Source organism: Colossoma macropomum, unplaced genomic scaffold (assembly GCF_904425465.1).
Source record: "Colossoma macropomum unplaced genomic scaffold, Colossoma_macropomum, whole genome shotgun sequence".
Taxonomy (NCBI): Eukaryota; Metazoa; Chordata; class Actinopteri; order Characiformes; family Serrasalmidae; genus Colossoma; species Colossoma macropomum.
Genome location: NW_023494791.1, coordinates 40539636 through 40557337, shown reverse-complemented (window position 1 = coordinate 40557337; position 17702 = coordinate 40539636). Strand labels below are relative to the sequence as shown.

The window sequence follows — 17702 nt, the reverse complement described above, 5'->3', positions numbered from 1 at the left end:
AAGAGAACGTATCATCAGGATTCGACACGGAGCCACGCTACAGTAGATAAAAGTGATTTTGAGCTTGGGCGCACTTTTTATCTGCTTATGCTCTTCTCTGAAAGCTGATTGTTTCTTGCTCAGACAGTGAGTGCGAAGCGCGCTGTCTGCCTCTCCGCTGCCACAAGCTTCTCTTATTTGTACAGCAAATAAAAGAGAGATCACTGGGAGAAACGGAGGGAGGGAGAGAGAAAGAGAGAGAGAGAGAAAGTGAGGGAGAGAGAGAGAGAGAAAGTGAAGGAGAGAGAGAGAGAGGTGGTGGAGATTGCAAAGGAAAGAATTTATCGTTTCAATTTTCCAGGATAGTGGAAAGGAGGATGGTAGCAGATCACTTCTTGGCTTCTTGGTTGTCCCACGGTAATAGGATTGATGTGTTTTACAGGCTTTACTACAACCCAGAGCAAGCAAGCAAGAGAGAGAGAGAGAGAGAGAGAGAGAGAGAGAGAGAGAGAGAGAGAGAGAGAGAGAGAGCGAGAGAGAGAGAGAGAGATTCTCACAGCTCACCACAGAGGAAATTAATTTAGAGATGTGAAAGATGAGACTTGGAGAACCTGTTCTTAAAAATAACTGCGCCAAAAACAATGTTTTATGGACAATGTCATGAAAGAACCACTTTTGGTTCCTTAAAGAACCTTTCGATTAATATTCTTTAGAGAACAAATTTTGCAAACGAGATGTGTGGTTGTGAAAAAACTTTTTAAAGTTCTAGGAACCTCCACATAATCTACAGATTCTATACCAATATACAGTCTATATACAGAGTTTTACTACACTCTTAATAACTAACACACTGTGCACTTACATTATGTGGACGTTCTTTAAAATGTTCTCATAAACATTTACTTCCTTCCCAAAAGAACCTTTTATCAATGAAAAGTATTTTGGGAACCCGGAATAGATCTTCTACTTCAGGGGTACGGAAAACTCCCGCAAGGCCGAATTCCTGCATAGTTTGGTGATTTTCCTACTCAAGCACACCCGATTCAACTCATCAGTTGATTACCAGGTTAGGTTGGTGTGGTAGAGCAGAGAAATCACCAAACTGTGCAGGACTTTGGCCCTCAGTTCCCCACCCTGTTCCATAGCATTGCTTCAAAGCTGATTAATGGAGCATCACATCAAGTATGAAGTTTCACCATCAGCTACGATGGTGAAACGTCATACTTTCACCATCGTAGCTGCTGTTTCACATACAGATGTCTCTTACAGACGAGACAGGACAGTGTAAGATGGTGCTGTCACATTTCGTCAACACAAAATTTATGTTAACAGGCTTTTTGTGGGCAAATCAAACTACATTTTGTCCTAACTAAAGTAAGATAACCAGCTGAGCATAATATCCAAACTGTAACATCTAAACCAGGTGTGCTTAATCCTGGTCCTGGACATCTACCACCCTGGAGAGTTCAGATCCAGCACACCTGACTCTAATATTCAGATGCCTCTGAGGACCTTCATTACCTGGAACAGGTGTGTTAGATTAGGGTTGGAGCAAAACTCAGTAGGGTGGTAGATCTCCAGGAGCAGGACTGAGCACCTGATTTAAAATAAATGTTATTTGAATGTCTGTTACAAACTTACATAAAACTACAAATATACATTACTGTTAGTTTGGTGCTTTCCCTTAGAGACACTATCAGAAATGAGCAATATCATACTTTATATAAGAAAGGGGGTAGTCAAGGGAAAATAAGTCAAATAAATAAGTTTACAAAACTGAAGTTCAACAAAATATTAAAAGACAAAAAAATGGCACCCCTAAGAACCATGTGAGACCACCAATTTGTCTCCATCAGATAAACAATACTAAAAGCTTTCAACTTCGAGAGAGAGGAGAAAATCAGCTCCACTCTTGCCTCAAATCTGAAAAAATCTATCCTTCCACTGTGAGAAGACAATTGCAATCTATGGGTCTGAAAGGATGTGTAGCTGTCAAGAAGCCATTACTGGGAAAGAGAATAAAGACGTTTGCAAGTCAAACAAAGAAGCTGTGTTTTTGTTTTCCAAACACTGAAAAATGATTAACTTGTATGCAATAGCCATTTTAATTGGAAATCACATAAATGAAGGGCAGTCTTTGACCTTTGAACAGTAATGTATTGTCTCACTATACTTGGAGCTCTCCACCACTGCATAATGGCCACACCCACTACTTTGCTCCCATTGATGTGGCCAATGAGAGCAGTTGTCAATAGCATACACAACACCCAGCCAATGATCTTTTCTTCACAGAGGAGTAAATGTCAGCGTAAAACACACTAAAAAAGCTGAATTCATGTATATTTTATTAAACTGAGTAAAATATGTGTACAATGACATGTCCAAGCCAAGAACCTTTCAGGACGCTTCGAGCGTATTATGCTAAGAAGGCTGAGCACCACCACTGAATACACCAAGACACGTGGAGAACAAGCCTCAAGGCAAAGTGAGCTGAGCAAAAGAGCAAAAGGTGCAACCCAGTCTTTAAATAGACAATCAAAAGAAAGCAAACCAATGAAAGAAAAAAAAAAATGACCGAGAGTACAGGCATGGCAAGCTTACTAAACTGAAACCATGGAAACCACAGGAGTGAACCCCCCGACATGCATCTCTGACGAAGTTCGGTCATCCATTCTGTAACATCACCTAACGTATGCTGAAAGTAATTATAAATGAACGTGGTTGGAAAAATAACAGGAATAATAAGCTCAGCAATATGGTCAGCTATGGTAAGGTCAAGGAAGAGCATCTGAAACACTAATAATCCAAACGTATTCATCACACTCGCTGTTCTCATAAACCTGAGTCTGTCCTGCGATCATTCAGCCACTACAGTGGCCCATCCTTCAATCACATTCGCTCAGTGACAGCGTTAAATACACACAGACACCCAGACGAAAGCACATGCTGACAAAGACAACATCCAGGATTAACGAGGCTCTGCGCAGCCGTGTGGTGCCCGGCAACAGATAGAAAGTAATTAGTACTCAGCAATGTTAGACACGACAACAGCATCATTAAAGCAATTTATCGCCGCCGATTTTAACGACGCCTGTCTCAATTAGCACTATTGAATAAATTGCAGCGCGTTGCCGGCGAACGTGAGGACCTTTCTCTATTTTTTTTTTTCTTTTTTTTTTTCCTCCACCTACTTTTCTGCTGGCCCCTTTGTCAAAGTCAGATGTGCTGTCACTCTTCGAGTTTGCATACATTAACTATTCGCATGCATATTTATCGTTCCATCTCTGTTTCAATATGCATGGACCTTTTTTTTCTAAAATCCTTTTTATTTATGTGCTTTACATAAGAGCAAGAGTCCATTTTTGGAGCTGAATCCTTAAACAGCTAAAGAGGTAAATGTCCTTTTCCCAAGGGGAAATGTTGTGTATACATGCACGCACGTGCACGCTCGCTTGCCCATTCATTCTCATTACATTTGATGGTGTATTAGTAGTCAGTGGAGGGTGTATTGAAGGTAAAGGATGGCAGCAGTATGCTGGCATAATGAGAAGCCTTCTGATCAATAGCAGATACAGCCCAACGTTCAGGCACTCCTATACATTTCCACGAGAAGCTTTAAATCAAGACATTTATGAGATGGCTTGATAGGTCATACGAAGCCAGTGACGTGAAGAAGGGGATATGGCGAATGGCCCGTGCTAAAGGTAATGTACAGCAGGGTCCACCATTCAGGCATCCATCTGATGGAAAAGAATGCTCACCTCTGCCTCTTCTTTCTTCGTTCACCCCTCATCTGTCTCTTTGTTACACGTAAATAGACTGGACGATGGAGTATGTGTCTGTGACCAGCCAACCAGTGAGCTCTATTTGTGTTTGTGTGTGTGTCTGTGTGTTTGTTTTGGTACATTTTCAAGACTTTGTAGGAAGACCATAGATACTGACATGGTTGTACAGCCACAACTCAAGATACTTCTCCAGTTAGCTTCCTTCATCACTGCTCATACAGAACTGACCTCTATTTATCTCCCTCTCATTCATTATGCAGCTCACGCATTACAACCATTTTCAAACGGATGCTTCACAACTTGCAACATGACATATTCATCATTTATTACTGTAATATCTTAAATAGGTTGTCTAATGTAAGCATCTAGGCTAACATTAGATGCTAATGGGTAGAGCAGACAGCCTTAACAGCATTAACTTGTTTGAGACATAATAATAATGATTAATCAAGCAAATTGCACGGCATTTTGGTAATACTCTCTTCGAACCCTGCTACATAGCTTTGATAAGCTAAGCCGTAGACATGTCATGGAAGATGTCACATGCTGGCATGAGCTGTCATGACAGATTCTGTCCAGTAATATAACAGTGTCATGTTCCTGCTACCATTAATTGTCATATGTCGCAGTGTTTGATGTCATGATGCCCCATTAAAGTACACAGCAAAAAATCAGCATGTGACATAAGCTATCATAACATCAAATATTATGACATCTTTCATGAATATCTGGTAATGGTATCATGATTACTGAACAAAATCTGTTAAGACAACTCATTACTGTCTATGACATCTGCTGTATGTTAATGGCATGTTATGTTATGTCAATGTTCCATGTTCAGTGTTCAAGTAATTTTCAAGGGCTGGGGCATTATTTCTTATTTTTTTTGGACTGGGGGGCCTATGGGATCCTAAGGCAGGGGTTGGAAACCCAAATGTTAAGAAGAGCCATTTTGTCCTTTCAACAAAAATTAAACCACCTTGGGAGCCACAATATTTTATGTCCATTTTATTGAAGTAACGTTTTACCATCTTGGCTGTAAATATGTCTCAGTATGTGCTAATGTGCTAGTATAGGCTAGAAAATATAATATAAATGAAAATCCAGACTTACTTTGCTCTGCTTTAAGCTTTAGCTCAGCAATAACTGCTTTTCTAGCATCTCAGGCAGGAAACTTTTCCTCAAAAGTTACATCATGATGTCCAGGCAGAAAGAGTCATGATAATACATCGTCAGCTGCCATAGCTCTCTATTTTATTTGCAAACATCCAAACACTCCATGTTACTGAGTGCACACTGCAAACTAAAGAGGACAGTATTTGACCCAGTCATTGATCACCTCGTTTCAAATGGACTTTTTATCTTGCAAGATCACTAGCAAGACACCTAAACAATCTAAGTGTTAGGGGTTTCATTAAAGCTTGCTGACTGCATTCTTATCTGAAAAAGTGCTGCAACACGCCTGTTTCAAACGTAAAGATAGCTGGACAGTTTGCTGGACAGGGTGCTGGAGCCCATCCCAACAGTGCTGGAGCCCATCCCAGCAGTGACTGGGCGGACAGGTTGCCAGTTATATATATACATTCACACATACTCACAACTGGGGCAATTTATCGTGCCCAATCAGCCTAACTGCATGTCTTTGGACTGTGTGAGGAAACTGAAGCACCTGGACACCTGGAAGAAACCTATGCAGACACAGGGAGAACATGCAAACTCCACACAGAAAGGACCCTGGTCGCCTGACCAGGAATTGAACCCTTCTTGCTGTGAGGCACTACCCACTGTGTCACCATGCTGGTTTCAGGATCAGTAAACTCTAAATAATAAAGATTTTGAAACAGTTCTTGGCTTGGAAATATAGATCTAGGAAAACAGAACCTATACATTACCTTAGCTATGGGTAGCATATACATGGCTGGGTGCTTCTATGGCAATGACACTGCTATATCATCTATTACAGGCCCAATTCTTTTCAAAACTTACTGGTAAACTGTAAAAAGAACTCCGTACAGCACTCTTCCTTACTTTTTAAGAGCACTTGTTGTCAGTATTCTCACCAATACTGACCAGTGACATTTACTTCCTTTTTTTTTGATAGCTGTCATACAAAAAACCTGATTTTCTGAATGGCATCCTATGTTTTCTCACACACAGTTGCACGTGTGTGTGTGTGTGTGTGAGGGTGGGGGGAGCACAAAAGGGAATCCTGAGCAGGGTTTTATGGTCCTGTTATTTGCGAAAGGAGGATTTAGTGTAGCATCTCTGACAGGCAGAGCGAGCCTCAAACCAATGTGAGGATTATTATATAAAAATCAATCAATCTGTGCCTTTGTGTGTGTGTGTGCGTGTGTGTGTGTGTGTGTGTGTGTGTCTGGCTGCCTGGGCCCTGACCTACTTGAAGAAGAATCTAATCCTGAAGTCATTCATGCCACAAGGACAGATGAGAAAAATACCTCTATATCCCTCTTACACATACCTACTAATATATCAAAGCACAGACACACACACATGCACATTCACACAGATACACACACACACACACACACACACACACACACACACACACACAAACAAACACCCTCCAGCAAGCCTGCACGGGCATAAACATATATTGTATTACTGTACCAGTGTCTAACCGTATTATCAAAAATGTACTATGACATAAAAATAGAAAATTATGCCTGTAACATGTTCCTTGGGAATGTCAGAACTCATGGGAATGTCAGGACATCATTTCTAGGAACAGTTCACTTAACCTTCTGAATTCTATGCTCACTACTGTCATTTTTTCTGTACTATTTACAAATAATTACATGGGTTGTTGCAATTAATTTATTTAATTTACATTTTATGGCACTAGGCTTGAAGTTTTTCAGTTTGATTTAGTGACTAAATTGACTAAAGAAAACAAATCCATTCTTCTACTTCGACACAAATGTGTGTGTTAATCTGACACTTCTGATTAGAGTTTCTCAGTGTGGTTCACTGAGCGATAAATGAGAAACAATATCAGATAACACTGTGTTCACTTGTGTCTAGTCTGTAGCCCTGCCCTGTTATTCTTCTCAGGTGTTTATTGTTTATTTGTCTCAGTATTTATACGTCATGTCTTAGTCCTGCGCTTTGCTTGACATTGTTTGCTCCTTGTAGCCCTATTTGCTCTGCTAGATTGTTTATTTGTGTAGTTTCTAAGTGTTGTCCAGTTTTCTAAATGTTCACTTCTTGTCTTGTTGCTCTCTTTGTATTTTTTTCCCTTGATTTCTTTGTGTTCTGTTTTCTCTTCATGGATCTTAATGAAACCCACTTACACTTGTATTCTGCTTGCTCTCAAATTCATCCTGTGTTACAGTTTGATATTCAAGTGCATTTTTGTACTTAAATATTTGTATCTCATAAAAATTATTTTTATTTTTGACATTTAAGTACTTAACTGTCGCTTCTACATAAATATACCTTTATATTTGACATTGACTAATTAAATACTTGCAGCTTATTAATACAACTACCTATATATTTGATATATGCACCTAAATACCTATAGTTTATATGCAAATATATTTTCATTTCTGTTACTCAAGTACATTTTAGTGCTTAAATGCCTGTAGCTCATACATAAAATAGCTTCATTTTTGTAATTCAAGTATAAAGTCAGAGGCATCGGGTCGGATTTCATGGGAGTTTTTCGGACGATGTCATACATCATATCAAAAGCAACATTATACTGATGAAGATATAATGTAGTTATGTTGTAACTGAAGTTTGGGGGGAGGAGCATGGCTGAAACCCCTCCTTCTTTCAATCTAATGCCCTATGAATTCACATCCTTACATTCCGTTCCCATGATGAAGGGTTTGCAATCCCCACTGCCACCCCATCGCCTCCCTGTTCCTCAGTCCTACCTCAGTCCTACTTCAGTCCTACTACAGCTATGAAGGGGGCATCTGGCATTCTAGCTACAGACAGAAGCTGTCCAGAACTCCAGCCTAAGTTCTCAGAGTTCTCTCCTCCTCCCTCAATCAGTCTTATATATTTTATATATATATACACCGATCAGGCATAACATTATCCTTGTTTCTATGCTCATTGTCCATTTTATCAGCTCCACTTACTATATAGGTGCACTTTGTAGTTCTACAGTTACAGACTGTAGTCCATCTGTTTCTCTGCATACTTTGTTAGCTCCCCTTTTACCCTGTTCTTCAGTGGTCAGGACCCCCATGGACCCTCACAGAGCAGGTACTATTTGGGTGGTGGATCATTCTCAGCACTGTAGTAACACTGACATGGTGGTGGTGTATAAGTGTGTGTTGTGCTGGTAAGAGTGGATCAGACACAGCAGTGCTGCTGTATATATATATATATATATATATTTGGAATCTAATTCACATACAGTACTCTGCAAAAGTCTTAGGCACCATTTATCTTGGAAATAAATGTTTGATGTAGTTAAACATGAGTACAGTAAAAAGTAACAAGAATCTTATTTAAAAAAAAAAAAGTTAATATCTTATAAGATCACACTCACAATCACTAGATTCATCCACTTGGGGAAGGGGTCAGAAGCACAATCAACTTCCCAAAACGTTGTGTCAAATTACACACTTCCAGCAGAGATGACTCTAAATCCAAAACATTCAAAACATTTTAAATACTTGTTTCTCAAACATAAAAAATACTTATTATTTTAAAAACATTGTAATGCTGATACTTTTAATACGAGTGATACTTTAACTTTTAATCACTGAGCTTTCACATTCAAGTAATTTAACAGCAATGTTATGCTACATTAAGTTAAATATTTATGCACTTGTTCCAGCAGCAGTGCTCATACGTGTTGAATTCATGCTCTCTTGGCCTCAGACAGGAGTGTGACATACATACATACATAGCTCTGCCTCTAGGTCATCCATCAGAGTGGTGTGTGAGTGGCAGTGGGAATGAATCCTGCCAGGGGCGAAGCTCGTGGCATACATGCTTACACTCAGCTGCATGAGCTGTGTGCTGCTGCGGCTGTGCTTCTGTCGAGGTGTGTGTGGCATGGGCAGGGTGGGTTTGTGTGTATTTTCATGTGTGCAACTTGCACTATGTGGCCGTGGGAGCAGCAGACTGATGTCTAGCCCGGCAGGGTGTACATATGTGAGTAGTGTTGATGGCAGTGGAACTGTGGTCTAGTATTGATGGAGTGCAGTCAGAGAGCTGTATCGACCTGCCACTGGAGCAGGACAGACCGCCAGCCTTCTCCAGACCAGTATCCCCCTCTCTTTCCTGTGTGCATACTGTGTTCGCTTTCATGCCTTTTGCAATCTATCAGTGATACACAATACCACTATCATTGCTTCTCATTTGTTACTATTGTACTGTCAGTCATTTCAAGACTAGCAGCCTCTGCATTAAAGGGTTTACAAACTTTCGACTCAGACGATTTCTGTCAGAAAGTACATCTCCCCACTGTCTTTCTCCGTCTTCCTCATCTCAGTCGGATTCATGCCTCTGTCTCTTCATCCTATATTTAACATGCTCCTCTCTGTGCGTTTCTTTTTGCTTTCTCATTATTCTGATCTGATAATAATGACTCCATCTCGTCCGCCAAAGCAGACTCGCAATCAGCCAATTAAAATTTAGACGGCAAAGTGGTGGGAAAAAAGGGAGCGAGTCTGCATGATTCTGAGCACCACAATGATATAAGCCCCTTTTGATGCTTCTTGTATTCTCGTAACCAAGATACGCTAAATGCACATTGAGAAATGCAAATGATACTGCTGTTTTCTGATATCACACCCTGCCACAGCAACCATGGCAGCGAGATGTGGAGAGATAGAACTGTGTGAGTCTGTCAAATCTTAAAAGGCCATATCATGGAAATATTGATTTTCCTCCTTTTTTGGTAAAATAAAGGTGTTCGATATAGTATGTAAACAATGTTAAGGTCAACCTCAACTCAGAAGGTTTATATAAAGAACCTATGCTGCACAAACAGCACATATATACATTTACACTTACTGTCTACTGCAGTTTAGCCCCACCCATTCACACTGAAGTTATAAGGAGTGTTTCAGGCTAAAGTGCTCTGTAAGTGAGGCATAAGATATGGTAACCAATTAGAACAGGGCTCATTTAAATAATTAATAAATTAATTAACTTAGAAACAAATAAATGAATTAAGTTTATTGGCATGTCATTGTTTTGTGTCCTGATGAAGGCCTAAGAAAGCCGCAATGAATTGGCACATTTTTATACATATTGCTATGTTTCAACAAAGGCCTTTTATACTCTTCTTAAAATTTAGTGCCTGGGAATTTCTTTATTCTGGGATTTATTTTGCACATGCTTTGTGGATGTGGATGGGTTTTTTGGTTTTTGCCACTCACAGCATGGAACTGTTATTTTAAAATTAATGCAAAATTTTGAACACCCCCAGTCAAACTGCATGTTTTGCTGACTTTCTAACTGAAAATAAGTTAACACATCCTTTACAAGCTTAAATATGCAAATTTTAGTGCACAATTTCTATTGAGTTTAACATATGTGGGGAAATAAAACTCAACAAAACATAAAATTTAAAGTGCCATAACTTTTAAATGGGCCACGTTTTATTATTTGTTTTTTTTCCCATATACTAAATTCAGCAAAAAAACAGTAATTATGCATTAAAATTGGCAAAAGTGTGTTCGCTGTAGTGGATATGTACACTTATTTTCACTTAAAACATCAGACAACAAAACAAACTTAACAAGGAGCACTCAGACTTTTGCATACAACTGTAAATACATACATAAAAAGTTTCATTTGTACTGTGCCTTTCTCCTACTGAAACGAAGGCACTAAAAAAGACTCATCAGACCTAACAAGAAAACAAAAATTCAGAAAACAAAATCACGTAAACATAAACATAGAGAACAAAGAATATGCATGAGGGTGGTCACTATAGGACAGGAAGAAAAGTGAAAGTGGAAGAAGAAAAGTTTTAAGCTCAAACAGGGAAACAGGGATGAGCAGAGTCTAAGAGATAGAGGAAGAGAGTTCCATAATTTACATACCCTGACAATAAAAGATCTGCCTCTACAGATGGGAGAATTGGACAGTAGTGACCACAAAGAGACTAGTACCAGCAGACCTATGTATGTATGAGCAGGTGTGTAGTGGCCAAGCATGTTAGCAAAATGGGGGTGGGGGGGGGTGGGGTGCAATAGACCATTTAAGGTCTTGTAAATCTTCATTATTTATATAATTACAAATATATATACTTTATACTGGACATGCAGTAAATTAGAAAGCTAGTGCAACCACTGAAGAACCAGGGTTACAGTTTTTGGAAGAGACAAGAATCTTAGCAGCAGAATCTTGAATGAATTGAAGGTGGTTTTGGACAATTGATAATGTGCACAAATTTTACAAGTGGAAGAAATTGGGAAGAAATTAAATACATAAAAAATGTAGCATATGGCTCTTTGAGTAACAATGCCAAATAAAAAATAGAGAAAGGCTAAGCTTTGGCCAAGTTCCTCCTCTGTCTACCAGTGGCATCAACATTCTTTTAAACATGAAGGGCACACTGAGTTATGGTCATCAACTTTTAAGGAACTATTTTGTGTTTCAGCTCCAGACTGACCTTCAAAAGATGGCTGGTTTGCTCAGCCGGTTTGGAGTTTCAGATCGCTACATATCGACTGTAATATAAAACAGCCGTGCACTCAAAAAGTCTCCAAAGACACAGTCTCCTTCAGCCTCCTCTCCCAGAAACAAACTCTCAAAGCTCTGGACACTTTCCCCTCAATCTTTCACAAATACAGAGATATACGCTCGTCCAGCAGCAAGCCCTGTGTGCACCTTCTCATTGTGGTTCCTTCTCCCCTGCCTTTTCACTGCTCAGAGAAAAGAGAGTAAAATCAACAGAAAAACAAACTACTTTTTAGAGCCAGGGTGTCTTTCCGCAGCACAGTCGTGCCACGCAGCAAAACAAATTCCAATTTGTGTAAGCGTGTGTTTTTGCTCCCCAGGGCACTACTAGCACTAGTACTAGTGTCTATGTGTTGGTATGTATAACTATGATACTGGCAACCCAAGGCTTCATACTATGACAGAAGGTTTGGGAACCACAGGGTGGGTTCCTCATGATTCTCTTCCACACCACCAGCAAGGAATACCATACTATGCCATCTAATTGCAAAAAAGCTTTAGCGCTTCTGCATGATTTTTACAAGCTTGCACAGTGTTTTTTTTTTTTCATGAATTCTTAATACTACTAATTCGGACAAGAGCAGTAGAAACAAAAAAGAAACAAACATACCCATGCATCTTCCACATTACTAATTTATAAAGGGCTTGGATCAGTGTTATTCTCTTTTATTTTCTCTGACGATGTGCAAGAGGAATTGTGCCTCTTTCTTATTTCCTCTAACTTCTGTTTTTTATGATCTCTATAAACAATGATCAAAACTGGTTAGCCATTAATGAGAAATTAATTAAAACTCGGTTTTCATTAAAGTATTAAACCCCAGAGATCATTGTTGGACCAGTCAATCTGATTAAATTAAAGCCTTATTTGCAAAACGAAATTTGAGAAATGTTACATGGTGAAGAGGAATAGATCCAAGAGGTCCTACTGAACATAATCATTAGACACTCCCCATCAACAGCATATGCACGCCTTGTCTTTGTCTCAAAGGACGATGTGGTCTGTATCCTTGCATTGATTACCAGAGCCCAAACACCATCAAATTCAGGTATACTAGAAGGATATGGTGCTTGCAGCAACTGATAAGGTCCAAACACTTCACAAGCTTGACCTTCATAGTGCCTTATAATTGCATTCAGATTTGAAAGGTAGATGAGTTGAAGATGGCTTTCTCAACTCCATCTGTATATTACGAATATGTAGTCATGCCTTTTGGTCTCACCCATTCCCCTTCTGTATTCTAGGGCGCATCTCATCTTTTACAGGTTAAAAAGAAAAAAAATTGTAGACAGCATCCTTGCTCAGTAAACCCAGAAGAGTGCATCCTTCATATCCAGCAAATACTGAATCAGCCATCTTCTTTGTATATGAAGGCCAAGAAATGCCTTTTTGCTCAGAGCACCATCTCTATGGAGAGGCAGAAGCTTAAGGCAATGTGGCTTTTGTCAAAATGGTAAAAGATTTTCAACAGTTCAGCATTGTGGCTGCTCTTCTCAGTGCCCTAATTAAAGGTAGACCACACACTTTCTACAGACTTTTGCTCCTTAAAGAAAAACTATTTACTTCAGTTCTTCTCTTGAAACTTCCAGACATCACACAGCCAATTATACAGAATTCAGAAGTAGATGTCGATAAATTTGGTAAGATGTTTCTTGAGCATGTTTTTGCAGGAAGCTGTCCTGTCTGAATGTAATTGCAGCACTGGCAATAGGGAACTCTTGGTGGTGAAGCTGGTAATAGAGAAGTAGAGGCAAACTGAGCTGTTTACAGTCCTCATGGACCACTACAACCTAGACTACATCTGGTCATCTGACATGAAGCTGTATTTTTTGTACTGGGGAAAACAACAAAACTGAAAATGTGGCATGAAAAAAGTAAACATCAAATAAAGTTTAACGTTCAGAGGCTGTAGTGCTCCTATAATTTTCCTTTTTCACAAATTTGTGACCACATGAGCAGATCTGAGTGTTTTAAGCCTTCCAATTTCTGCATGTAGGTGCAGGTTACATATGTAGGTGTGGGTTGCTGCTTCTTTTCTGACAGTTATCAATAGAAACAAGGCTCAGAGAGAAAAACAGAGAAACAACAACAAGAACAACAATGTTCAAGTCTATTGTGGTTTTAATATAAACGTGTCCTCAGCAAGAGAATTAACAATCCAGACAAGCCCTCATCTCTGTAAAACATAATAAGTAGGAAACAGAAAGGGAAATGAAAAAGTGAGAGTTAGGTCAGAGATAAATTAATTATACAGAGAGAAAAGGAAAAGAGGCGGCAAGGAATGAAAGAGAGACAAAACAAAAGTGTTTTTTGTCACTTGAGCTGTTCTATTGCATCTTTTGTGCTCTGTTTACTTTGGGAAGTATTACTAATGCAGTACACTTAAAACGTAACCTATCCCAGGTACCATTTTTATGGGGACAGAGTCAGTCTTATTATATCCTAAAGCTTATTATTTAGTAACTACATGGTAAACAAGGAAAATTGACTTAGTTATTCTTAAGTTATAAGAATGTGAAATGGAAGCCTGGATCTGTTGGTAAATACTGGCCATTTAAGAGGTTAAGATTTTGTCAGTTATGTTCTGGTTGGCTATCTGCATGTCAGATTTAATCTGTCTGATGGGAAACACAGTTTTGCAAACAGATTCCTTAAACCTATCCCAAAATGACTTAATGGTTGTGTCCAGCTTACCATGCGATAGATAGCCTAATAGGCTCCCTGGACAAACAATTGGTCACCTTGGGTGTTTAAGGTGGTTGTAACTTCAGGCTCCTGCGGAAGGTGGGCTATAAATACCTGCAGGGTGTGCAACGGGGTTCATAGATTGAGGAGAGGTGGTATAATGCAGTGATGTCTCGTTCAATGTGTGCAAAATGGGTCGCAAAGCAGATGTTAATGATTGGCAAAAAGGAGTGATTGCATTTGGGCGTGCCAAAGGGAAGGAAGTAGCTGAATTTGTAGGTGTATGAAAGTGTACGGTCAAACGGGTCTACATGCAGTGGCCAAAAACCCAATCCATAGGAAATTCTTGTCAGAATTGTGGCTGAAAGATGAATCTGATGGACAGGGACCGCTGGTGTGTTTCATGGCTTGTGAATAAAAAATGCTTCACTTCCAGGAAAGAATTGCTTCTAGACGTCAACAAAAGTCCTTCACAACCAATTTCTGAAAGAACACTTCATAACATGAACATATGGAGCAGAGTGGCATGCAAAAGACCTTTGCTCACTTCTGCTTATAGAGCTGCCTGGTTACAGTGCGTGAAGAAACACAAACGTTGAACTGTTCATGACTGGAAATATGGCCCGATAAATCTCGGTTCTGCCTCTATGTGATTGATGCTAGGTGTCATGTTCATCGTAGACCTCAGGAAGCCTCCAATGAGGACTGCATGCAAGGTGTTGTTCAAACTGGAGGAGCTCTGAGATGTTCTGGGGGTGTTTTAATTATGTAGAAATCGGTCCTTTTGTTGAGGTGACAGAACATTTAAACCTCAGTGCCTACATTGAGCTGCTGGACAACCAGGTTTTGCCTTTTGCTCATCATCTTATCAAGAATGTAATATTCCTATGCCTGTATTCCGAAATGACAATCTCACGTTCACAAGGCTGCAAATGTGACGGATTGGCATGATGAACATTCAGGAGCATTCACACGCGTGGACTGGCCCACAAAATCCCCAGATTTAAATCCTCTTGAAATTCTGTGGGACTACCTGGAACAACAAATAAGACGCCAGGAAAGGCATCTACGAAGTCTGGTCGAAATGCGCAATTCTTTGATGCAAGTGTGGCTGAACACTGATGTCGCCTACACCCAGAAACATGTTCAGTCCATGCCAATCGAATCACAGCTGTTATTCGTGTTTGTGGAGGTATTACGCATTCTTAGGTACATTTCAGTCACAGGTGACTACATTTTTGTCTGGTGAGCTTACAAACCAGTACAGTGTTAAACGGCATTGATAACAGCTGAAACTCAAGTGGGAATTTTTTCACTGCTTAAAGTACTGGAACATCTGGCACAAGAAGGGTGGAGTTGTGCTTATTCAATTAGCCATCTGTCCAAAGCTGCAAGTTCCAATTCTGTGTTTTTGGTACCTGCTCAAAATTGATATCAACAAGACCTAATGGTTCATCTCTGTGATCCAGGCGAAGATAATGTCACCAAGCACTATAACCTGATCAATCAGTAAACCAGACATACATTAGGATTAAATTTTATTATGTCAATTATTACTTTGTAAGGAGTTTGACAGGGTAAGCTAGTTAGGAAGCCATCACTAACACTATTACCATTTATGCTAGCCTCCGCAGACCACACGGTTTAGGTCATTCGGCAGAGAAAAAATTTAAGCTTTGCTCGATGATTCTGCATATGATTCTATGTAATGTTAAGCTAACTATAAATAGCTAGCAAGATAGCTAATTAGCCAAATTAAACACTTTATAGAGACATGAAATGACCAAAAAGAAAATATAATTGTTAATCGCTGTTACTATGATTGTTCCGGCGGTCTCTCAAACATATGGAGATTCTTCCAAAGTTTCAGTTTCAGTTTCAGTACTGGTAAAGAAGAAGTACCATGCACCATCTCTATCTGTGAACATATCCACCCGTGTGCCAAGCTGAGTGCTGGTAGTTCTCTGCAACTACCAATTTCATGTCAGTCAGTTTATGTCTATACATCATGCCTGGTCAGCAATTTGTTCCAAAGGACAGTGAAATGAACAATGAGGCCTAGAATAGAAAAGATGCCAGCTAGCCAGCTAGTTAGTCAGCATCAGCCAGCAGTGCTTGTCCATTCCATATGAGGGACAGTGACAGAGAAGAAAGATAGAGAGAAAATGGAACTCACTGGTGGCATTAGTTAGACTGAAGGTGACTGAGCTGTCCGGGATGTCGCACACATTGCGTACGGACACTTGACAGGTGTAGTTAGCAAAGTCCTGAGGCCGCAGGTTCTTCAGCTTTAGCACCTTAGTCTCACCCTGTAACCACACACACACAAAGACACAAATCAGGTTTCAATGCACAGCGTAAGCATAAAAGTACCACACATTTAACAAGTGTGAAATAACACTAGCATCTCAAACACTGTGTTAGTAAGAACCTTCTTTTAACAACAGCAGTGGATATAGCAGCTGGGAGGAGGCAGTGGCCTCAAAGACGCCCTAAGCATTTACCAAAGGAATAACACTATTTCCACATAATAACAAAATTTCAACTCTTAGAACTCCTCAGAAGATTACCTAGTGACTCTATGGCACTGACCATCTTTGGTATTTCCCAAACTCCCTTTTTTTTAAATGGTGTCCCTGTAGAGTGTTTTGGAGGCAAAGAATTTATTAACACCTCTATTTTCTTTTTTGTCTCAGCCCTGTTGATGGTATTTCTATTTCTCTGCTATTTTTAAATCCGGTGTCTCAAAAGGCATAGCGCAATTATAAGATGATCGTATGCATAGTTTGCACAATTAGCTACAGCCTTTGTGAACTAAATGTTAAATTTAGACACACTGAGAGCTCATATTGTTGCTGCACCTTTCACATTTTGCAATTTTCAGGTGAGTACATCTGGCCCAGAGGAAGAGAAAGAAAAATAAGACCAAGAAAAAAAAAATCCTAGTCAATGTATCTGAAAGAGAGAGCGAAAGAGACTCTTAAAGGTTTTATGAATATCAGTCATTTTGCAGAGTCCATCAGCAGTATGAATCATTGTCATTAGGGTGATGTATTACAAAGTCATCATCTAAGTCGCTCGTTCTCCTCCCATCTCTTTCTCTTTATGCAAAGTGGACTTTAATAATGGCTTTCAGATCATGAGTTCATCACTCATTTCCTATGTCTTCTTGCTGCTTGTTCCAGGACTTTAGTGTGCAGGACTTTTGTTCTAAAACAGTCGCCAAGCTTCATGTCCAGTGACTCACTAACTGCCTGTGGTGTTTAACCCTTTCATGACAATGCAAAAGAAGTGCCTTTTATCTACTCTTCCCCTTTAAGAGTTGTTGTTTTCACATGTATTATAATATCTAATGTCAAACGTTCATAGACTTTTCTTTGGTGTTACAAACTACCGCTTCGAACAAGCAAACAAATGAATGGGAATATTCATATGGCATATTTGTACAGTATTCACATTTATGTTAATAGGAGTTAAACAGGACTTCTTCAAAAGAGGGCACAGTTATGGGTGGGCCTTGGGGGCCTAAGTCTGCTCACTTGAAAGTCAGTGCCCCTGCATAAATGCTTGTAAAT

General features: G+C 39.6%; 1 protein-coding gene across 1 annotated transcript in view; it reads right to left on the bottom strand.

The window, feature by feature from the left end:
* The window catches only part of LOC118811099 (MAM domain-containing glycosylphosphatidylinositol anchor protein 1), a 323781-nt gene that overhangs the window by 127204 nt on the left and 178875 nt on the right, over positions 1-17702 (bottom strand). The window contains exon 6 of the mRNA XM_036575308.1: positions 16304-16436. Coding sequence (XP_036431201.1) covers positions 16304-16436 — 133 coding nt within the window. The remainder of the gene's footprint in view (positions 1-16303; positions 16437-17702) is intronic.